The sequence below is a fragment of the Cyprinodon tularosa genome, unplaced genomic scaffold (assembly GCF_016077235.1).
Source record: "Cyprinodon tularosa strain WSP-4 unplaced genomic scaffold, ASM1607723v1 ctg279, whole genome shotgun sequence".
NCBI classification, from domain to species: domain Eukaryota; kingdom Metazoa; phylum Chordata; class Actinopteri; order Cyprinodontiformes; family Cyprinodontidae; genus Cyprinodon; species Cyprinodon tularosa.
The window spans coordinates 646,797-671,342 of NW_024038984.1; the positions used below are offsets into that span (position 1 = coordinate 646,797).

Here is a 24,546-nt window from a genome sequence, read left to right on the forward strand (position 1 = left end):
ACGACCCTTTACATCTCAGCCCATGTTTCAACGCTTCTGTTTCCTGACATTTATGTCTTCCTTTTTTTCTCTTTGTAGGTCTGTCAGCTGGAGAGGTTCAGTGAGACAAGTGGTCTAGGTATCAGTTTGGAGGCTCGGGTAGGACATCATTACCTGTGCTCCATCTTACCTGAGGGACCAGTTGGCCAAAGTGGCAAAATCTTTACTGGGGATGAGATACTGGAGGTAATTCAGACATTGTCATCTGTTTAAGTCTCAGTTCCCCTGCTTATTCATTATCCATTTTATATAGGCAAAACAAAAGTTTCAGAGAATAAAAAAAAATGAAGCAGTCTATCGATGTAGTCATTCACACGAACCTTTGTAATACCACAAACTCAAAAGATAAAAAATTTTGTTTTTTGATTACATGCAAACATGAGTTGCATCAGGTCGGTATAAAACTGTTATTTAATGAATTAAGAGAAAATGAAACACAACAGCAAGCACTGGATCAGAGAGCAGGGCTTAAAGCATCACAGTGAGAACTACCCAGAGCAGATGGCCAATGGAAATGTTCAGTATTTAAGCTGTGTTAGTGATTGCTAAAGTAGGGGCATGTAGTTGATTGGTAATAAGGAGCGAAAGAGGAGGAAAACAAGAAAGCAATGGTCAAATAAAGATAATTTGGAGAATGACTCTTGGTGATTACACAGGGAATTGGTTGGCCAACCAAACAGAGTAAAAAAACTACCGGGTATGAACAAATATAAGAAAAACAACAAAAATGAGAGAACATCAAGATAATTGGAAAGAAAACAAAAATGAAAAGACAACACTCTGATTTTTTTCTAATTATGATGCATCAACTGGTATTTAATTTTAACTAAATATAAATCCAGCAATTTCATGAAGAGACACATTACAGCAGACATATCAGGGAGAAAGTTGTCAAGACATTTAAAAGCAAGATTAAAACAGAGTGAGAAGTTGAAAAAACTAGCACAACTGCAAACCTAGGGAGTGTTGGCCTTGTGGGTTAGACCAGTGTGCATGTGCTCTGAGAAGGTTGCAAGTACCCAGTTTGATCCCCACAGCCTCCACTCTTGGTTCCTGAGCGAAAACCCTTATACCCTCATTGCTCCCGGGGCGCCGCACAATGGCAGCACACTGCTCCCCAAGGGGATGAGTTAAATGCAGAGTTAAAATTCTTCAATGTGAGATCAATATAGTTCAATTATTTATTAGAATTATATTTATTATTTATTTACCTAGAGAGGCAGTGATCAGAATAGCAGCCAATAGGCCCAAGTGGAAGAATTGTACGGTTGGAAAAAAATCTGTCACCACAAGACTACAGTATTTTTACTGCACTACAAACATTTGTTCCTTATGGAAAATGATAATGAAAAAGTTTTAAAGAAAATATTGAGTTCTATTTAGACTTCTCACAGGTTGGAGGGTTGAGCAAAGATAGGGGAGACGATGCTACCAAGTATTGACTAATGGAGTTGAATAACCAATGGATGAAAAAAAAAAGAAGAAAAACAGTATTTTTTCCTCCTTCTAGGTAAATGGAATCCCCCTCATTGGACAGACACATAAAGAAGTGGTCAGTATTTTAAAAGAACTGCCAGTGCAAGTATACCTGGTGTGCTCCCGCATTGTCCCCCCTTCACTGCATGACAGTGATGAAGAAGGAAATGATGAAGTCTGCCTCAGTCTCAAAGAGCTACTGGCTGAGTTCAATGAAAAGGTGAGGGGGCAATCTGATAAAATATCATCCTTTGGTTCCTTTTTTAAAGCATTCTTTTAAAATGTCTTTGACTTTTGTTTAATACATTTGCACATATCTCTTTTGCTGTCTAAATTGTTCCTCTCTATCTCTCTCTCTCTCTCTCTCACTTCTCTTTGTCTCAGCTGGATCACGGCTGTGTCATTCCCTGTCCTACAGCTGAAGACATTACAAAGCGAGGTGTGCCCCCGATGTCACCTCCTCTGGCTATGTGGGAGAGAGAAGCCCAAGTCGTCGAGCTGGAAAAAGGCGAGTCGGGACTTGGCTTCAGCATCCTGGACTACCAGGTCAGCGGATATAATGGAGATGTGCTGTCTTTTATTTTGTAGGATACGATAATTTTTTTTTCTTTTATGTCTTAATTCTAATTTGTACATTTTCTAGCACTCTTTTATCCTACAAAAAGTTATCTGATAGAAAAATTGACTCACCTGCTTTTATTTTAAAAAGTAATTCTTGTGATTGCACCATTTACCTGCATTTGTCTCTCATTTGTTATAAATCTCAAATTGCTCATGATTATGTCAAACGAAATATTCCTTTTGAACTTTCTGTATGACTTTAGGATCCAGAGGACGCCTCCAAAACAGTGTTAATAATCCGTTCCCTAGTTCCTGGTGGCGTAGCAGATCAAGATGGCCGCTTGCTACCTGGCGATCGACTAATGTTTGTTAATGAAACTGACCTAGAGGGCTCCAGTCTGGATTATGCCGTGCATGTGCTCAAGTCTACTGAATATGGACCCGTGCGCATTGGGGTTGCTAAACCCCTGCCGGTAAGTGAGGGTGAAAGAAAATACCTTTTCTTAAAAGAATACAGGATTCCACCAAAAACTATTTAACTTTTTTTTTTGATAATTACACACTTTATTAAACAAAAATCAATATTTAGTTGACACATTTAGAAATATGTTAAGCATTTTATGAGTAAATAGAGTATCTTTAAGCAGTAGAATCAAAAACCTAGAAGTCATAATACAAATCTTTTCGCAAATGAAGCTGTTTTAGTAGTAATAAAACAAACCAAAAACTCAGCTTACATTTGAATTCAGTTATTCACCTTGGTTTATTCCAAACTCTAGAATCTTAACCAACTCTATGATTGAATCGCAATCCTAAATTGGTGTGATATTCCCTTTAGGCAGATTATTACTTTTATGATGTTCTCTTTATTCAAGCAACACAAGCCGATATTATCAGATTTATTAGTCAGACTTTTTTTCTCTGGTCACCTTGCTGTCAAGCTGCTTAACAGACATGCTGCTTGTCATCAGCTTATTAACAGAGATGGGTGGCCACCCTTTTATTTCCACACCCTGGCTGACTGTGTTTTTCATTGAAGCAAAAAAAGTGTGATAATCTTTTTTTCAACAAGTTGATGGGCAGTGTGCAGCAACAGGAAGAGAAGACAGTTACTGTATTCTCCATGCAGTCTAATCACTTCGGCACCCCCTCTGTCACCTTATTAACACTGTAAGCTATAGCAACTTTGTGACAGAAGTTCTTACAGATTTGTAACCAACCAAATAAAAGAAAAGTCTTACTGAAAAAGCTCTAATGATCATGAATTTTTTACCACACAACAAGTAATATTAAAAAAGAGAGCGGCTGTTAGTTGAAAATAAAACTGCCAAAGACTATTTCTGAAAGCTGGTGGCTCATACAATCCCTGGTAAAAATGATGGAATCACAGGCCTCGGAGGATGTTCATTCAGTTGTTTCATTTTGTAGAAAAAAGCAGATCATGGTCATGACACAAAATAAAATACTTTCAAACGGCAACTGTCTGGCCTTAAGAAACACAAAAATAAAATTTTAAAAAGTGGTAGTCAGTAACAGTAACTTTTTAAGGCCAAAGAGAGGGGAAAAAATTATAGAACCACACAGTTCTGAGGAAAATTATGGAATCATGAAAACAAAAGAACACTCCTACACATCACTAGTACTGTATTTTGTTGCACCACTTCTGCCTTTTATAAGAGTTTGCAGTCTGAGGCATGGACTTAAAGTAATGAGTGATAAATAGTACTCCTCATCCATCTGGCTCCAACTTTCTCTGATTGTTGTTGCTAGATCAGTTTTACAGGTTGGAACCTTGTCATAGACCATTGTCTTCAACTTCCACCAAAGATTTTCAATTGGATTAAGATTTGGACTATTTGCAGGCCATGACATTGACCTTGTGTGTCTTTTTTCAAGGAATGTTTTAACAGTTTTTGCTCTATGGCACGATGCGTTATTATCCTGAAAAACATAGTTCAATCACAAAAAGCATTTCAATTGATGGGATAAAAAAAGTGTCCAAAATCTCAACGTAAATTTGTGCATTTATTGAAGATCCAATTACAGCCATCTCCCTAGTGCCTTTACACGATTAGCAGTCCCATATTATCAATGACTGTGGAAAACCGCATGCTATCTTTAGAAGTCTCATTGGAACGGTACCAAGAAAAAGTTCCATCATCACCACCTTGCCCAATGCAGATTCGAGATTCATCACTGAATATGACTTTCATCCAGTCTTGTTTTTTTCTGTTAAGGTGTTAATAATGGTTTTCTTTTTCCTTTCCTTTATGTAAATCCCATTTCCTTTAGCTGGTTTCTTACAGTTCGGTCACAGAAGTTGACTCCAGTTTCCTCCCATTCGGTCCTCATTTTTGTTGTTGTGCATTTTCGGTTTTTAAACATTGCTTTAAGTTTTCTGTCTTGACATTTTGACGTCTTCTTTGGTCTACCAGTATGTTTGCCTTTAACAACCTTCACATGTCATTTGTTTTTGGTCCAGATTTTAGGCACAGCTGACTGTGAACAACCAACATCTTTTGCAACATTGTGTGATGATTTACCCTCTTTGAAGAGATTCATAATCCTCTCCTTTGTTTCCATTGACATATCTCATGTTGGAGCCATGATTCCTGTCTATCCACCTGGTGCAACAGCTCTCCAAGGTGTGATCACTCCTTTTTAGATGCAGACTAACGAGCAATTGGTCCAATTGGATGCAGGTGTTATTTTGGGGATGGAAATTTAAAGGGTGATTCTATCTTTTTTTTTCTCGGAGTTAAGAGATTCAAATTTTTTTTTATCTGCTTGGTCTTAAAAGGTAACCGTGACTGACTATCACATTTTTTAATTGTTTTCTTTTAGTGTTTCTTAAAGCGAGACAGTTGCCATTTAAAATGAATTTAGTTTTGAGTCATGACTATGATCTGCTTTTATTCTACAAAATTAAACAGCTGAATGAACATCCTCTGAGGTCGCTCATTCCATAATTTTTGCCAGGAGTTGTACATAAGTGTACATAAGAGTACATAAGAGTTTGTACATAAGAGTTGTACAAAATATCTGTATGAAATCTGTTAAAGAAAAAATCCTTAGATGTTGTTGTGAAACATCTCTATCAAATGCATAATTCATACAAGCTTTTCCTTAATTATGAAAAAAATATTGCTTAGATGAATGATTTCCCTGAAACGCATTGTATTTCTTCTTTTTGTTCTGTACTCTGGCTTAGTAACATGGAGGAGAGAATCCAGTTACAGGCCTTCTGAATTTTTAATGCGCCTGGAAGATGAACACAGCCGCGCTACAGATGGAGAGAGTACAGGGAGAGCAGTTTGGAGTGTCTAATTTACAGTCACCTTTTTCTAGCTTGTCTGCCTGTCTGGGAATCTACCATTTACTCACTTTTGAAGCATATGGAGTTTGTTTTTTTCTATAATTTGTAAATTTCTATGTGCAAGTGTGTTTTTTGAACAAACTGGATCTAAAATTTGGATTGTTTTACTCTCAGCTGGAATTGTGTGGTGGCTTGACACCGATAGCAGAGCGAAGTGCACGGCCTTCGACCGATGACACCGACAGCCACACTCAGATCAGCCTGCTAGCTGAGGCCAATTTCAACTGCACAACTTGGAACACCGACGTTAGCAGCTTTAGTCAGCCGTGTTGCACGGTATGTCACACAAACCTGTCTGTCTCTCTAGCTAATCGTCTAAAGCACTAGTTGTTGCAAAACTGTCAAAATTACCATATTTAAACTGGATAATTTGTTTGCTGTATTTCAGCAAATGTCATCTTGTTTTTTTATTCATAATGGAAAACTTTTCAGAATTCAGTAAATGAGATTTCACTACAAGCTTTGCACTCAGTTGGAAGCATCTTATGAGTGACACTTACAGGTAACAATAGAGAATCATGCAGAACTGCTCATTATCATGCAAACCTGAAATTCTGTGGGTAGCCATTTTAGCTCTTCTGAAGCTGGTTACCATGTCAGCCTCTGTTCTCTTCATTCCGTTTAAGCTTGTGGAGTTCACCTCCGGCTGTATTGGTGTCACAGCATCAGGTATAGAGAAAGTGCTCGCTGTCAAAGGCATTAATTGTCACCTTGGCTTGATCCTGCTCAGCCAAGGTTTTGTAGTTGCTGTTGCTTAATTGCCAACAATTTCCTGTCTCTGAAAAGAGCTTATTACTCTTCAACAAGGACATAAAGGTCTAGCTCAGTGCCTTTTACACAATGTTCTCATCAAAATCACCCTCATTCCAAAGGTTTAGGACTTTATTTTTGCTTTTACTTTCTGTCAAACTTAAAAGATCTCAATTTTCTCTTTTTTTCTTTTAGAAGTGTATGCAGAAATGTGACAAGGCTACCTGTGTCAATGGTTTTCAATTTGTATTTACTCCCGAAAAAAACCTTCACTATAATAATACTTCATCACTTTAGGAGAGGGTACACTTGAGAGGGAAGAACAAATAAACAAGGTTGGAAAAACATGAAATATTTTTTTATGTTTGATGTAGCCGGTTTTCTGAAAGTTTTAGGGATACAGTAGTTGTTTATGAAATGTTTTCCACAACATACAGTATGACTAGATGTGTTATTGGAAAATGGGTTTGCATAACTTCAATCTATTTGTTTAACTGATAGTTGGGGTCTAAACTAATGTAGATTTGTAGTCATACAGCAACTATAGTGTTTCAGAATGGTTTGAAACTAAAATGCATTACTTGGTTTTATGATCACATGAATCAAAGTGGAAACTGAAAACAGAGTGTAACTATACATCTAATTTACAATATATACCATGATTAGAAGATTTCAAAAGGACTGTTGAAAAAACTGAACTTCTAATAAGAAAATTAGATTTTAACATTTTCATGGTTGGCTAGTTTATTTAATTTTCTCTTTGCAGGCTTTTTAGTGCCTTTTATTATTCTGTTTTGTTTGTTGGTCTTTTATAAACATGCATGTCATATTTTTTTCTGTCCGTTTTACTTTGATTTTATTATGTTTATCTGCTGCCCCACTGCATTGGTTTTTTACTGGCTTATATAGAAATTTCTTCTTTATTTATATTAATCTTGTTGTTTCTAATGGTCTAAATTTGTTTGCAGGGCCAGACAATCTTTTTCCATCCTCTGTCATTGTACTCATGCCTCCTTTGTGGCCACAATGATGGCAGAAATTCTTGTGTGTTAATTTGCACCAGACTTTCAGAACTGCTAAAGGGAACGCTTAATTTGATCCTGCAGTTGAGTTTCATGCATGGAAAATCTCTTTGCACGTGCTAAATGTTTACATTTGTATATTTTCCCCTGTGATTTTGGACATTTCGATCATTAGAGTATCATCTGCACATTGAAGAAATGCACACTTTAAAAGGTTCGCTGCAAAAGTTCTTCCACATGGCGACACTATTTTAAGGTTGAGTGGAGGTTTTTGAGGACCAAATGCAGAGATGAGGGGGCAGAGATGAGTTTGCAGATTTAATCGAGAATCCCACAGGCAACTGAAGGAAAGTCCAAAAAACACAAAATACTGAAAACCACAAATCTAGCAAACCACAGGGAAAAACACACATGGGTAGCAAAGAGACAATGAAGTAACAAAACAACAAGAAACCAGTTATGAGGAACTGCAGTGGTGGTGTGTATATGGGGAACAGAACAAAGGATGGGCTAATAAGACTAAGACTCAACTTTATTTATCCCTTGGGATTATTCCTTCAGGGCAATTCTGGAAATGATTAATGATATAATCATTATTTGTGATAATAATAATAAGCTGATATGGAGCAGGTGTGAATAGAACTAACCAGCCAAGGGGAAAGGAAACAGGCATAAGGGGGCAAAATAGAGTAACTCCATAAAACAAACTGACAAAACTGACAGAAAGCAACTACAAAGACACAAATTACAAAGAGACTATAAACCAGAAAAGAGGGCAGAACCCCAACACACTATTTTGAAGGCGTCTACAAAAGGAACAAGGCAAGTTTATCTATTTAGAACAGTACAGAACAACTCAAAATGATCTACATGAGGATAAAAGAAATATGCAGAAAATATTCTAACTCCATTAGCTTTGTATGGATTTATTACCGTTTTAGTTTACAGGTTTCAAAAAGGATGTAAAATATGCAACCTGCCTCAACAGCAATATTAAAATGGATGACTTTCCAAAAGGCTGATTTACTTCATCACAGCCCTCTAATAACACCTGTACACACAATTTAAAGAGCACTGACTCCTACCACATGTTGCATAAGTATAGAGAAACAAGTGTTCTCATGGTGCCTGCTTTTTCTCCTGAATTTCTCCTCTGACGTCTTATACAAGAGTAGAAATTGATAAGTGCCTTTTCAAAACACGTTTTCTTAAAGTATCATGTGGAGCTTATTTTTTTATACAACCCACAAGCTGCAGCTAAAAAGTTCCTAGGAGTTATTTTGTACTATTTAGCAATAATGGCAGTAATTATATAGTAGTTTCAGCCATCATAGCTGGGATATATTTGCTTCCCTGTGTCACTATGCTGAGAAACATGAATCACTTTTTTTTTTATTCAGTCCCTGTGCCTCATCTCAGGATGAGCTGTTGTTTGCTAAACCCAACACATTAGAGACTGAAGAGCTGACATCATCTTTTGTTGGTTTCTCCCTACATTTACAGCCCAAAGAGTGACCCTTGTATTTGTTGCTTTGTTTTATCATGATCTTCAAAAAGTTTCTGTTAAATATAATACAATACTTGCTTGTTTTTTTTTTTTTTTTCAGCATTTAAGAAAATCATTTGACTTTATGTTTATGGCAACATAGACTTCACCGCCACACTCAAACTTATTCGGCCTCCCATAATTTTATTACACAGCAAATTGCAAAAGTATTCCTGATTTTTTCACCCCACAATTTGTAAAATGATTTATTTTATTTTAGATGTTTTATACTACACTGACATAAAGAAGTGTTCAATTGTGATGTGGAGGGTAGATTATGAATAGTTTTCTGTTATTTTTGTTCTTAAAAAGCAGGTAGACCAAACCTGAGCTTGGAGCCTCAGGTCTCTGGCTCTATGTTTTATGGTTATTGTTCTGCTGGGAGGTGAATCTCCACCCCAGTGTTTAGGCTTTTCCAGCCTCTAATAGGTTTTCCTTCAGGGCTGGACTGCACTTAGCTTCATGCATCTTCCCTTTAACTATTACCAGTTTTATCATCCCTGATGGAGACATGTAAACTTATCATGTGTTCATGATATGTGAAGTTTATACCTTAGGAATAGGTTTTTTTATTGAGAGCAAAATATTTCATTAGATCAGCATTTACTTCCCCATGTATTTTCCAACCTTTTAATATGATTTCACATGAAAGTTTTATTAATATCACTTTTTTCTTGACACTTGTCTACCATAAGGGTCACTTTTGTGGCCTTCAAATCCATTAGTTCTCCTGTCAGTAGATTCATCCAGCTGAGTTGCTGATCTTTGAAGCTCCTTTGGACTTTGGAGATTCTTGGCTGCTTTTCAAATTAATGCTTCCTTGCCAAGCCTGTCAGTTTGAGTCATGCACACCATGTGTTGGTTGGTTTGCATAATCTTTCCATTGTCAGATGATGGATTGAACAGTTCTCCAAGAGACAAAGCTTGGGACATTGTTTTATATTCTAAACCTGCTTTAAACTTTCCCAAACATGTCCTATCCTGTCTGTTGTGTTAGACGACCTTCATGATGCTGATTTTTCTCTAGTGTTCTCCAACAAAACCTTCATAGAACCCCTGGATTTACACTGGGCTTATGTTACCCAAGTTTTTGTTTTTTTGTTATTGTCTGTCCAATGCCAATTGTTTGCACTGAATACAAATGAATATTCTATTCCTTCAGATTTTTATATGTGAAGAATTTTGAAAATAGATTTTTTTTCTTGCACTTTGCAATTATGTGCTATTTTGCCTTTCATATAAAATCCTAAAAGATTTAATTGTAAGCTACCAAACCTCAAAAGATACAAGAGGAATGAATTAGGGCTTTGGAAAAAATATAGTTTGTTGTCTTTCTTTTTTTTTTTTGGTGAAGTCCTTTTTTTGGGACCTCGGCTATATTTCCTACAGTGCCATTATTTTGTTAATGATTATGAAAATATATAATGCAGAGAACAGAAGAAGATAAAATTGCTCAATGAGCAGAGTCTAAAAGTAATTTGATCAGAAAACTGGGATAAATCTATTTGTTTCCCAAGCTTTCAGCTAAAAACTGTTTCTTTCCTTCCATATTTGTAACAGATTATCTCAAAGAAATGGAAATAAATTGTTATTTTATGAAAGTATGTCAATTACAAAGCTATGTGTGTCTCATAAGCCTCCTGAAAAAGAGTTTTTATATTTTGTAATGACACAACCCTAGTTTATCTTTTGAGTTTAGCAGCCTTTCTTCTCTAAAACATTCATAGATCAGAGCCAAGCTGCTTATCAAAGAAAAAAACATTACTTTCTCAAAAAGGGGTCAGACACTAGACCAAAAATCAGTGAGTAGGTAAAACTTGAGTGAAAAACTTTGAAAGCTAAAAGAAGTATCGATCGAGACACGCTTGAAAGCTTACAATAAATTCTGGTTACTTAGAAGAAAATTACAGAGACAGTGGCATATCTATGCTCTACGTTAATGCCTGTATCACAATTCATAAAACACTCACCCCACTGTCATGTTCTCACTCCCTCCTTCACACCCCTCTTGTCTTTCTCTTAGGAAAACCAGCTGCGTTATCGCTGCAGCGCTATGGAAGATGATAGTAGGCAGCAAGCCCCACCTCTGCCCCCTCGCACAAGCTTTGAGAGGACAATCACTGTAGTCCGGGGCAACCGTAGCCTTGGTATGTTCTCCATCTTTCTCATGGTGATGGTGTCCTGGTGTGTGTACATTGCAGGCATGGCCTTGATGACACTAATTGGAGGTGGTGATGACGACTGCCCTGAAGAGGAGTGGTGACGTGGTGTTTTCGTCAAACCTGAGAGGGGAGATGAATTCTGTGTGGGGGGCAGTATGTGTGTGTTTGGAAAAATATATATTTGGGAGGTTAAATTAATTTGTAACGTTATGAATAATGTGCAATGGTTTTCAAAGCACACCCCTGTCAGAATCCTACCATTTGTGATGTAAAAAATATGACCATGATCATTGTTTTCAAAAATTGCTCTGAGGGAAAATATATAATTTGTCTCACAAAAGACACAATACCTATTTGCATAAGTGTGCATATCCCTAACAAATTTATCTTCTGATTAAACACAGCATTGGGTTATCTTTAGTTCATACCCACCATTCATTATATTGAATCTAAATAATTTGAAACCAGGTTCTGTTGTCTTAGTAGGCTTAGTAGGTCGAAGACATAGCTGGCAGAGAGTTTTCAAAGGATCAGACTGCACAGAGGTATTAGTCAGGAGAAGGTTACAAAATGTTCTGCTTTCATATAAATGTCTATTGAAAAAGCATTTGATAGACAAGAATAAAAAGCTAGTCAAGGAGGCAACTAAGAGATTTTTGTTGCCTACATGTAACAACAAATTTTGGCAAAATGATGAAGTAGGGTTAAGAGACAGGAAAACAACAAGGCCTTGCTAAAGAGCACAGACATCAAAGAACATCTAACTTTAAAAGAGCACCACACCCAAGCATCTGTTGGAAACTGATGGGTTTTAGCATGCTTAGGACAGTTAAGCAATTTCCAAAATCAACAAAGGTTTTGCGTCGTACTGTAAGAAGAAATTAAGCAAACTCAAGCCACAACTAAATTATAAAAATTCTGAACAGGAATAGGGCTGTGGCAAACAAATGTCCTCAAAATTTTAAAGATCTGAAGAAGTTTTGCTGTGTGGCAGATAGTGACACAATAATGCTAGATCAGGATGTGGGATGATTACAGATTACCTCAAAACAGACATGCTAAAATTAAATAAAAAATTTGTTTGAAAATGTATCACTTTAAGAGTATGCACACATATGCAAGTTTATCACACTTTTTCGCTCATCCCTTTTCCCTCTATTATACAGGATAAGTATCTGCTAACATGGAGAAAAAGATTTGATTTTTTTATACCACAAAAACCTAGCCTTTTAACAGATGTGTTTAGTGAGCAATGGATTAGTTTTATGAAGGTGTTGATCTATTACTTATTTTCATTTTCTATCTTAACACAGTAGGGAAATAGGAGAGTTGAAGCAAATCGTGTACTTTCATTTAAAGTTCCTATGCAAAGCATAAGAAAACCAACTAATTTGTATTCGTAATGCATGTGCTGATAAGGCAATAGACTACCTACGTCTGTGTTTGCTTGAGAGAGAGCGAGGGGTTGAAATTATGTAAATGTTTGTGGTAGAGAAAATCAAGGTCACAAAAGCAGTACACTGTGCCTCTCATATGTTGTGATTGTTTTGATCCCGTTCCTGATGTACTTAATGATGCAGGAAATGTGTGTGTATGTGTGTGTATATATATATATATATATATATATATATATATATATATATATATATATATATATATATATATATATATATATGTATATGTATATATATATATATATATATATATATATATATATATATATATATATATATATATATATATATATGTATATATATATATATATATATATATATATATATATATATATATATATATATATATATATATATATATATATATATATATATATATAGACATTCACCTACGATATACCTACATCGTAGACATGCACCTATCAGAGGCCTCTATGATTTCTAAGTGGAAGAACTTGCAAATTAACTTGCAAGTAACAATTTCCTTTATACATATAAATAGATGTCTCTGAAATTGTCTTCATAGGTGCATGCTCATTGTGAGAGACATAATCTAAAAAAAATCCAGAAATTGCAATATATAGTTTTTTAACTATTTATTTGTATGATACAGCTCCAAATAAGTATATGAACACCTGTCTATCAGCTAGAATTCTGACCCTCAAAGACCTGTTTGTCTCCCTTTAAAATGTTATTATCCTATAGTAAATTGGGTGCACCTGTTTGAGGCTGTTAGCTGTGTAAAGACACCTGTCCACCCCCCCAAAAAAGTAAGAATCTAACTACTAACATGGCCAAGGCCGAAGAGCTGACCAAAGACACTAGAGCCAAAATTGTACACCTCCACAAGGCTGGAAAGGGCTACAGGAAAACTGCCAAGCAATTTGGTGAAAAAAGGTCCACCTTTGGAGCAATCATAAAATGGAAGAAGCAAAACATTACTGTCAATCTCCCTCAGACTGGGACTCCATGCAAGATTTTACCTCATGGGGTCTCAATGATCCTAAGTAATTTAAGAAATTAGCCCAGAACTACACGGGAGGAGCTGGTCAATGACCTTAAAAGAGCTGGGACCAGCATTTCAATGGTTACTGTTGGTAATACACTAAGACGTCAATGTTTAAAATCATGCATTGTATGGAAGGTTTCCCTGCTTAAACCAGCACATGTCAAGCCCGGTCTTAAGTTTGCCAATGACCATTTGATCAACCTCCTTCCCTTAATTAGAGCACTGAAGATGGGTCGAGGCTGGGTCTCCAACATGAGAATGACCCAAAGCACACAGCCAGGATAACATAGGAGTGGCTCCTAAAGAAGCATATCAAGGTTCTGCCGTGGCCTAACCAGTCTCCAGACCTAAATCCAAAAGACAATATTTGGAGGGAGCTCAGACTCTTCTCGGCAACAGCCTAGTAACCTGACTGATCTAGTGAAGATCTGTGTGGAGGAGTGGGCCAAAATCCCTCTTGCAGTGTGTGCAAACCTGGTGAATAACTACAGGAAACTTTTAACCTCTACAATTGCAAACAAAAGCTACTCTACCTAATATTAACATTGATTTTCTCAGGTGTTCAAATACTTATTATGCAGCTTATATATATATATACAGTGTATATATATATATATATATATATATATATATATATATATATATATATATATATATATATATATATATATATATATATATATATATATATATATCAACATAATGTGTGTGTGTGTGTGTTTATATGGATTATCATGGTGTGGAAAGCAAAGGTTTGGGCATCCTATATCCTATATATTTACAGTATTAGTTTTATTGTTGTTTAACATTTCTGCTACACTTTATTACAAATGGTGGGACAAATTGCATACAAACAAAGTTCTTCTCTTCAAGGGATTCATGTACTGAGACTATGATGTGTAACAGCAAACACTTTTCTTAAATATTTCACATGAAATAAGTTTTTATCAAAGTGCTGAAACCAATGAGTCTATAAGACTGAACATTAAGCCAACGTTTGGGAGGGATTCAACGTAAAGCTTAGAGCAATAAACTACTAGCAAGATCTCATACTGGATCAAAAGTTTAGCAAAGATTATGTGTTTTATTAATATAGACTGCGATACCACATTAGAGGCTTTTATTTACCCCAACAGTGTGTCATTATCTAGCGCACAACCAGTATTTTATAGTCAACTCTGTAAATACAAAAGGGCAGTTCTAGGACTATCTTTTGCCACTTTAGCATGTTCTGATTAAGAAGATGGAAAACAACACAATGTGTTTAGAGGTAGCCTTAGACATGTAGTAGAACTTTATATTGTAAACTGGGACTAGATCTGGCTCCTGTGAAATCATGTTGTCTTGCTAAAAGTTATTGTATAATTCTCTTAGATCGCAGGATTTTTGTCCAGTCTGGGTCTTGCCCAAATTAGGATGCAAGAAAGGTTTTCTTCAAATTAGGGTTAAGAAGTGAGTGCTTGGTTATTTAAGTCTGAATACTCCTGCAAGTCTTTGCAATTCAATGTCAATTGTCCTTCCAGTCCCATGAGCTGTTCTCTCAGCAAGATTGCTTGGTTTAATGCCACTTGTCATTCTTAAGAGAGGAAAATAGCTTTTGCAAATATCAAACAGTCTCTCTTGCCCTACTCATTTTAATGGCATCAAGTATTCTAATTCCCACCATAACATGTAGTTCCTTATAGGAGGCCAATGTCAATGATGAATAAAAGGAGGTTTATACTGCCTAATGCTGGATTTGAATCAACAAGCATTTCTTTGTTGTAACTACAAGGAAGCCATGACCCTAAAGTCTCTAAAAATTTTCTGGTGATTCATGAAAACAACAGAAACACAACCTTTAGACCTGAGTCTTTGTGAGTATTAGAGCTTGAGAGAGCTGGGCTTTATATTTAATTGGGTACACGGTCTCTATAAAACTAGTTCTATTCCTTGAACCTTTTCATATTTTGCCACTTTAAAGCCAAATTCAAAAGTACTTTATCTGGATGTTATGTGATAGAGATCACACAGTTGCCATTTATATTGAGAAGAAAAAGGCTCTTACCACAGAGTTTAACAGCATTTAGTTTGTAGATTTTGAATGAGCAGCTTTGCATGTGTTTTTAGGGCCACTGCTGACAGGTGAAGCTCCTCCCCAGGCTCTCTCTTAAAGAATTTCTTGTATTTGGTTTCATCAAATCTGACCATTAAAGCTTCCTCACAACATAATGCATCCTTTATCATGATCTAGGGTTAGTATTGTGTGTGTTTGTGTTTGAGGATTGCATACTAGCCAAAACATTTAATTCGGCTCTCATTTCTCTCTCATCTTCTTACATATATATATATTTTTTTTGTTAAATTTAGTTTTGCATCCTGAAAATAGAAAAAAATGTGGCTTTTTGTTTTGGTTATGGTTAATTTTTGCCATTCTTTAGGACCAGGTCACTCTTCTGTTGCGTCCAAACTCGTTTGTGAATGTCTTTAAAAATGTCAAGGGGTCGTAACACTTTTGCAAGTTAGGTTAAGCACTTTATGGTATGCTCTTTGCTAAATTGGATCTTTACGACTCTTTAAAAATTAATTTATTCTGTGAATTGTCTTATGATGATTTGAAACTTGTTTAGCCCCTTAAATTCTGGACATATTAAAGAAAAAAACTAAGTATGCTCGTCTTTTTTGAAGACAAGCATACTTTCACTTAAAAATAATAAACTGTAAGAGAAATGCCCAAACCTTTGCTGGTCATATTAGTACAGATAAAGTCGATATTCATTTAAATTCAATTAAGTTTATTTATAATTAAAAGCTTTTTGAGATAAGCATACATTTTCACTTAAAAAAAATTAACTGTAAGAGAAATGCCCAAACCTTTGCTGGTCATATTAGTACAGATTAAGCTGATATTCAATTCAGTTTATTTATATAGCGCCAATTCACAACATATGTCATCTCAAGACACTTTACAATTCAACCAGATCTTACAGTCGAATTGATTCAAAGTTTTCTATTTAAGGAAAACCAGTTGATTGCATCGACTCATCAATCGACTGATTGATCCATTGTTATTTGAACAAATCATGTTACAATAATTCAATTCTACCTTCTACTTTTTTCAAAGTGTAACTCTATCCATCACTATGTTAAAGTGCAGTTTTGGTAACATAAAATAAATTAAAATAAAATCGTTTTTAAGGGAAAAAGGTTTGACAAACAACAAAAAAAATCTTCTGTATTTTTGTTCTTTCCTCGCTTATATGAGCTACACCTAAACTAAAAAGTTCAAAATCTTTATCAAGTAACTGTTGTAAAGCTTTGCTGTTTGATTTTTCTGAGCTATTCCTATGTAGAGTTAAGTTTAAATGCTTTCACATGGGAAATTTCTAATTTAGCTGACGTTTTTAAAAGTTTGTCAATCACAATTTTGTGACCCATTCACGATTACAACTGCTGATTTCCTGGCTTTGGGTTACACGTTGACACAATCAACTCTTGGGCATAGTGCTGTCCAAAAAGGAAAGCTTTTTAGCTTAATTTTGAGATTTCCAGAAGCCATGAAATATATTTTAATTTTAACCTTGTTACTGTACAACCAAGATGTTTCAAACTTAAAATGATAAAAAAGAGCAACCTTGCTGAAGTATTTTGCTGTCATCAGATGAAACCTTTGCTCTCTCTTGATCTCCTAGAGCTTAAAAAAAATGCAGCTGTCTTGATATGTCTTAACACTGTAGTTGTTCTCTTTATGTCTTTGCTAGAGTGGCAAACGACTAGTTAGCTAACGTTGAATTTCCTTTCCTCTGCCAAAGAGGAAAGCATTGTTTTAGATTTAATAGCCCTTAGGTAGGGTGTGCTCAGTCATCAGAAAGCAGAATGATTTTTCATTTTTGATAGAGGTATAAAAAAACACCACATTTTGGTCACCTGCTACTATTTGTTTTTTGTGCATCTCACTTAATTATGATTCAAATCTTTTTGTGTGTGTCTGCAATGTATTTGATACAGTGTTGTATTTCAGCATATACTGAACACTTTATTTATTTGGAGTTATATCTTTGAAATATGTCTTAGGTTTGCCCTGTATGTAGCAGTGGCTTTGTCTCCACATTATTGTACTCCATGCACTATGATTGTATTGCAATTTGAATGTAATACCAAAAAAAGCAATAAAATATTTATTCAAGTAAAAATAAGCACAAAGTCATTTTTTTGACCAATTTCAAATTTTGTACGACCATAGTGTTGTGGATGTGCTTTGTTAGTAGTAAGCAGTGTTGTACACCAGCGCCTTAAACCAGCCTTTTAAAGCCCTCCCTCTCAGCAGTATGCACATGCGTGTGCATGAGGTGTGCACCTGTGTGTGTGTGTGTGTGCTGATTTACCTGTTTCAGCCAGTTTGCATTAAAGAAGTGTTAGTGTAATCCAACTAGTGTGCAACATGGTAATGCTAAAGTTGGGTGTTTGTGCGAATGGCATCTGTCACCTCTCCAGTCACCTGTGCCTTCTGGCCTCTGTGTGAGTGTTTTAATGCATCTTATGTGAGTGTGAAGAATGATACTGTGCTTTGCTAATCTGCCTCGTGTCTGTCTAGATTATGCTGATCATTGCAGTAGTGAGGTGTTTGTTTGAGCAAATGTCTGTTTGGCATGCGGTCAAAGCAGTCTTAGCCTACCCTCTATTCACCCATGCTTCTGTGTGCTTCTGTGTGATGCGCTTGTGCGCCTGTTGGCAGGGATGTCGGTGAGTGCTATCAAGGACGGCACAGGCATTCTGGTCCGGAGCGTGGTCCAGGGGGGCTCTGTTTGCCAGGATGGCAGGCTGGGGGTGGGGGATATCATCTTGGCCATAAATGGAGAACCTGCCTCAAATCTGACCAGCGCCCAGGCCAGGGCCATGCTCCGCAGACACTCTGTCATAGGGCCAGAGATGAGGTGAGAAGCATCTTTTGCCTACACTATTGGACAGATCTGTGCAGAGTAAAGCCATCTGTTTAGAAAAGATAAGACAAAAAAAAAAATCACAAGTCGGAAAATATTCTGAAAATCTCCAATATTTTATTTAAAAAAAAACAAATGTATCCTTTCACTGGGCCTACCTGTGTACATCTAAGGTATACCAAATCACTTTTTGCTCTGCATTTATGTTTGTCTTTTTTTAATGCTTGTTTTGACTAGGACATCAAATGGTCAGAATTATTTAATGATATTAGAGATTCATGAAAACAAACAGTATTAATACTTTTTAAAAATGGTCTTACAACCATTATATTTCCATATGTAAGGTAAGTTAAGCTCTCTTCGGATTGAAGTTATGTTTTTTTTTTAGTGTTTTTGAAGGGGGGTATTTAGTACTCTACATATGATTAGATAGTAGCTACAAAAACATTTGTCAGTGTGTTTGATTCAGGAATTATAGCACAAAACTGAGCAAATGTTCTCCCTCCAGTAAATCCATCTGATGCGTTGAGCTGCACTGTAAGTGTGGAATTGAAAAGCAACTGTACTGGAGCTCCAAAAATGTGCACACTGCTGTTGACATTTAGGGCTTTTGATATTGAACTGAGACCATGACAAATTGTTTCCAAACCTTTTTAGGTCTTAGTGTCACATGAATCCGGTACAATTCAATTTAAAATGAAGTTCAATAAAAAACAAAACAAAAAAAACAACAACTTTGTAATAGAAAAGTGTAAAAGTGTAAAATTAAGGTGCTGCAATGGGCTAGCAAGACTTAAGAACTAAACCTGGCATAAAGTCTGAAGAGGGTTGTGAACAATAGATGTACTCGCAATCTAAAGATTTTCAAAGGTAGTTTGAACAAATGTTATCTTACCTTTTCATATTTATATTGAATATTATAGATGAAATGTCTAAAAAAGGTAAAAAAAAAGTTATAAAACAATTATGGTCTTATATTTTTACCTCTAGAAGTTGGTTAAAATAACAACAACAAAAAATCTTTGATATCCCAATATTTTTGAATACAAACGTTTCTTACCGTATATTATATTTTAGACGATCAGGCATATTAGGCTAATTCTTTCATAAGAATTTCTTCTAAATTCTCCAAACTGAGATCCATCAAACTTCTGTCTGCATCAAGTGAAACTCTTTTTAATGTTACACAACCTAACAAGGAATAAAAATGAAACATCCTTTTGAGCCCTCACAAATGTTTGAAAATAAAAAATTAATCAGGTCAAAACAACTATTAACCCATTTATCTCAGAGTTACTGGCACCACTTAGTGATTTTTGGACATTCTGTGTGGAGACACATCCAAAGTGGTCTGCAGCCAGTTATCTATTGTCATAAATCAAACATGTTTAAAGGAATTAAAAGTTTTAAGGGAACAAAAGCACATTGAGCAAATGGCTTTACAAGCTCTGCAATTTGAATGAGAACTTAAAGTAATTGTATAATTGTCTTGATTATGTACAGAATGAATTACTGCATCATTATAGGCAAATAATCAATTTCAGTTTGTCTGTTTCTGCAGTCATATCTCACTGAGGCACTACAGTCATGTTCGGTTTAAATTCTGAAATTTTTTAAGATTGCTGGACGAAAAAATCTGGCTGCATTATCACTTGTTCCAACATCAGCAATTATGGCTCCACATTGAGAAAGCTTGTTTGGTTGATTGGGGATGTGCTCCACCTTTAATATCCCTCTGCCCTGCTAAACACCCACTCACATTCTCACTATGTGTCTCTTCTGTCTTGTGCTTTTAAAGATACACACTCTGCACTCACAAGCAGTCACCCCCACACATACACACGCTCGGGCATGTGGACACATACACACAAAGGCATTTAGTGTCCTAACCTCCAAAATCGCATTTTTTTTCCTGCTATGGGAAATATTTCTGAATAATTCATCACTCATCTCACCTTGAACAGTGTACTTCTGAACAAAGGAGTGTTTTAAAGAGTCTCTCATAGATGTACTGCACACTGAATACACACGTTGATGAACACAGGTGTGTTTTTTCCCTTTTCTTCCTCCACATACTCACACAACACTCAAGTCCACACAAACATGCTCTCTGTGCCTCCTTCTGACAGCACTTCAGACAATCTAAAAGCAAGTGGAGGCAGCTGAGTTGCTTTGGCAGCCACGGAGTGAGGAATGCAAAAGGATGAGTCCTTGTCACTATCAAACTGCGTCTTTTGAGACAAGACAAGCTGTCCACATGATTCAGTCACAACAACTTCACATGAAAATGTATGGATTCAAAACACCTTCCTAATTTAAAGGACTCTAAGAATTAAACTTAACTTTAGCATCTTGTTCTTTGAGTTGTCTAATACTAATGTTTGATAGCAGAAGAGAACAATAAGCTGCAAGGAAGATATTTTGTTGATACAATGACTTAAATATAGTCATGTTTATCATTCTAAAAACAAAAAAACCTCTCTTTGTGCAGAAATGCACCTTTAAGAGAAACATTTCTTTAGGAAGATGGTAAAATTAGACTGAGAAAAACAAATTTTCCATTACAATGCCTTGTAAAAGCATTTCTTGACCTTGAACATTTTCACACAATGTCATGTTACAGACTGTAGCTTTAATGTAAATAAGTACTTCAATTCAATTCAGTGTATTTATATAGCACCAATTCACAACACGTGTAATCTCAAGGCCCTTTACAGAGACAATTCAACCAGATCATACAGTCAGATTGGTTAAACGTTTTCTGTCTAAGGAAAACCAGTTTATTGCATCGACTAATTAACTCGAAGGCAATCCCTCACACCAGGCATGGTTGTAGCGAAAGTGGAGAGGAAAACTCCCTTTAACAGGAAGAATCCTCCAGCAGTACCAGGCTCAGTGTAAGCGGCCATCTGCCGAGGCTGACAAGGGTTTAAGGAGACAGAATATATATATAAAAAATAAATAAATAAATAAATATATATATATATATATATATATATATATATATATATATATATATATATATATATATATATATATATATATATATATATATATATATATATATTATACAAAATCAATAAATGCAGAGATGGTTTGTAATCAGAACCATTTACTGTATTTACTGTACATGCAGTCCAGCCTGGGAAATTGCTTTTCGAGGCTACATGTTAAGTAGAATGAATAGAGCTTACCTTTCAATGATTTGATCTAGTTCAAATCCCTTGTTCTTTGAAGCTGAAGGCCTTAGATGTTTTTTAGACGTTTTGTCAACAAACATAATTTTGAAGATAAAGGAACAGAGCAGAGAAAGTTAAATGCAAAGAGACTAAATGCAGGTTTGAACCATCAGACTGATCAAACAGATTTATTGCAGAACTCTAAATCCATGACAATATTGACAACATGACAATATTGCTGTCCATCTAAAATGACAGACAGGGCGAGGATTAATTAGAAAATATTTTAAAGGTGTATGCTCGCTCTGGAGGATCTTTACAGATGCTTTTGCTACTGAAGAAGACTGGCTCTGTTTAGAGGACTCCTTTCAAACCTCCGGAGATGATTATGTTTCATATCTCTGTCCAAAAAACATGACTGTTAGGTTCGGTCAATTATGTCTTCTCAAACAGTCCTTGGGTATGAAATTGTGCATGTGCTTTGTTGTTCTCCCTGCGTGTTGTCATGTAATGGACTGGAGACCTGTCCAGGGTGCAACCTGTCTCCCAATGAATGCTGGGAAAATTCAATAAGCCACCTGTGACGCTGCAGCGATGCATGGTTACAGATAATGAATGGATGGCGTTTGGTTCCCTTTTAAAATATTTGACATGAAATACAAGCAAAATACATTATATAAAGTGTGGAAAAAGTATAAGAATGTTTAAAATGAAATATCAATATTTTCTTGAGGACAATTATTGCATACGGTGCAGAGGCTCTTGTGAATTTTAGGATTTACAGGTATTTTAAGTGACAAATTTAGTCAGATCATTCCTTTATTTTCATTATTGTTAAATTAATGTGACTCCTTTTGAAGTGTTTTGAGGATGTATCACACAAATATTCATGTTTCTTTACCTTTACAAAACAATTGTTATGTTTGGAGAAATAAAAACACAGACTTGTTCTGTTATCCTGCCCAAATGGAAACATCAGAACATTGCTCGTTTTCAGAGACGCTGCATCTGTCAGAAAAGTTAGAACCTTGCAACTGAATGCTAATCAGAGCACGTCTGACACAGCATGCCATTTAGCTTTCAGTACAGACCTGTAATTAAATCTCAAACTGACAACTGAAATGCTGTTGCTAGTGCCTTTCTTAGTATGCACAGTAAAAACACCTTTGGACGGTCCAGTAAATGGCAGTCTTTTGGACATTTTTATTAAATGTTCAGACAGTACTTGGTAAACTTTTTTGCCTACTTTTATTATACAACCTCAACATTCAATGTATTTTAATAGGATGAGACCAACACCAAGGGGCACATAACTGCGAAGTAAAAAGCTTAATGACACCTACTCCTTAATAAAGCTACAAGAAAACTTTCTTCAAATTTTTCATATTCCATGTAGTGGTTAGCAAACAGTGTGAAGCTACTCTGGTCAAATGAGACCAAAACAGACTGTCTTTGGTCAACATCTTGTTTTTATTTTTATTTTGGCTCCACAAAACTACTACTGTACTGCACATCACTCTGAACACATCACCCTCAGGGTGAAACATGCTAAGTGCAGCATCACGTTGTGGGTATGCTTTCCTTTGCTAGTCAGAGGGTAAGCCATCAGATAAATGGAAAGAAGGATGGAGCTATATATAGGGTTATCCTGCAATAAAACCTATTGGAGGCCATAAAAGACTGTAAACTGAGATGGAAATGTATTTATACCTGAACCACAAATGCATTGAAATGTGTGGTAGCAAAATGTCCTATCAAAAACTATTGAAGAGCATGAATACTTCCACAAGGCCCAGTATTTTAAATGAAAAATGTTCCAAAGAACATCAACTGAAACTGCTACCTTATGAGTCTATATCTGTCTAGACTGTTAATATGAAACCTTACAGCAGTATGGGGAAAAAAGTTAAAACCTAACAGTGCATGAGCGTCCTTCTCTTTGGTCAAACACCATGTAAAAATGCATTATAATTTTGAGAAATCAAACCAACACTAAAAAAACACTTTGGTTTATATACACTTTAGTCTCACACATGTACAGAATCAGATTGTTGTGTATTAAAAGCACCTAACCACTGAACAAATTTGTTCAGCTGTGTCAGCGAATAATTTTTTTTATTTTGGAAATAAGGGGAGATCTAGTGAGATTTTGAAGTGATATGTATCCACTAGTGCAAAGGATAACTATCAAAAAGCACCATTTGTTCAGATTATTGTAAAAATTAAAAACAATCATGAAGATATAATAGAAATAATAATGACAGAAATAAATCACATTTAAAATAATAATAAAAATATTTGATTTTATCCATCTTAAATCTCAAAAGTTGACCTTGCTCAAAGAGCCAGAGTAGGAGTGGGTTTTGATCTCACAACCTCAAGGTTCTCAGCCCTGTGCCCTAACCACTAGGGCACCATTCCCCAGTTAGGAGATAAGGAAAAAACTTTATATTTAAATGTAATAAATATGTAAAATGTAAAAAATATGTCATAGCAATTTTTTTATTTATTTGTTTTTTATTAAGATTGTCATCAGTCAGGTTAATTAAAAGATATATTGATTTATTTGTGGAATTACTTTTTTTAACCAAAGTACCATTGAGATGACTAAGATAAAAAATCTCAACCCTGGTTTCAGGATAACCCACGTTCCAGCTCATCAGGTGGATGAGTACCGAACACGTTTATGTTTGCCCCCTCTGGCATCCATCTCAACAGGCAGTCCATCTTCTTCGCCCACCCTTCCTGCTTCGTCTCCTGAGCCTGCGTCAGGCCCAGTCAGATCCTTCAGTCCCACGGCTTCATCAGCGCTCAGATTGTCTTCCATCGTCAAATATAAAACAACAGCTCCGGATCTACCTGCAGTCAGGGCCACGGCTTCATTCAAAGCTTTTAAAGACGCTGCACTAGTCCCCGTCATCACCCCAGCGTCAGACTCAAGGTAATGTAAGACAGAGAGAGATCCCAGCTTTTTAATTATGGCCAGCCAATCCCTCCTAAAGCTCCAGAGTACAGAGCCAGAAGAATTTCATATACTCAGGATTACACTCCTT

At 35.9% G+C, this 24,546-nt stretch overlaps 1 protein-coding gene across 1 annotated transcript in view; it reads left to right on the plus strand.

Annotated features, from left to right (window-relative positions):
• Window positions 1-24,546, plus strand: part of si:dkey-92j12.5 (multiple PDZ domain protein) — a 76,530-nt gene that overhangs the window by 17,951 nt on the left and 34,033 nt on the right. Inside the window, exons 14-21 of the mRNA XM_038290326.1 lie at window positions 79-225; window positions 1,550-1,735; window positions 1,900-2,061; window positions 2,340-2,549; window positions 5,567-5,728; window positions 10,794-10,917; window positions 18,110-18,308; window positions 24,132-24,434. Coding sequence (XP_038146254.1) covers window positions 79-225; window positions 1,550-1,735; window positions 1,900-2,061; window positions 2,340-2,549; window positions 5,567-5,728; window positions 10,794-10,917; window positions 18,110-18,308; window positions 24,132-24,434 — 1,493 coding nt within the window. The remainder of the gene's footprint in view (window positions 1-78; window positions 226-1,549; window positions 1,736-1,899; window positions 2,062-2,339; window positions 2,550-5,566; window positions 5,729-10,793; window positions 10,918-18,109; window positions 18,309-24,131; window positions 24,435-24,546) is intronic.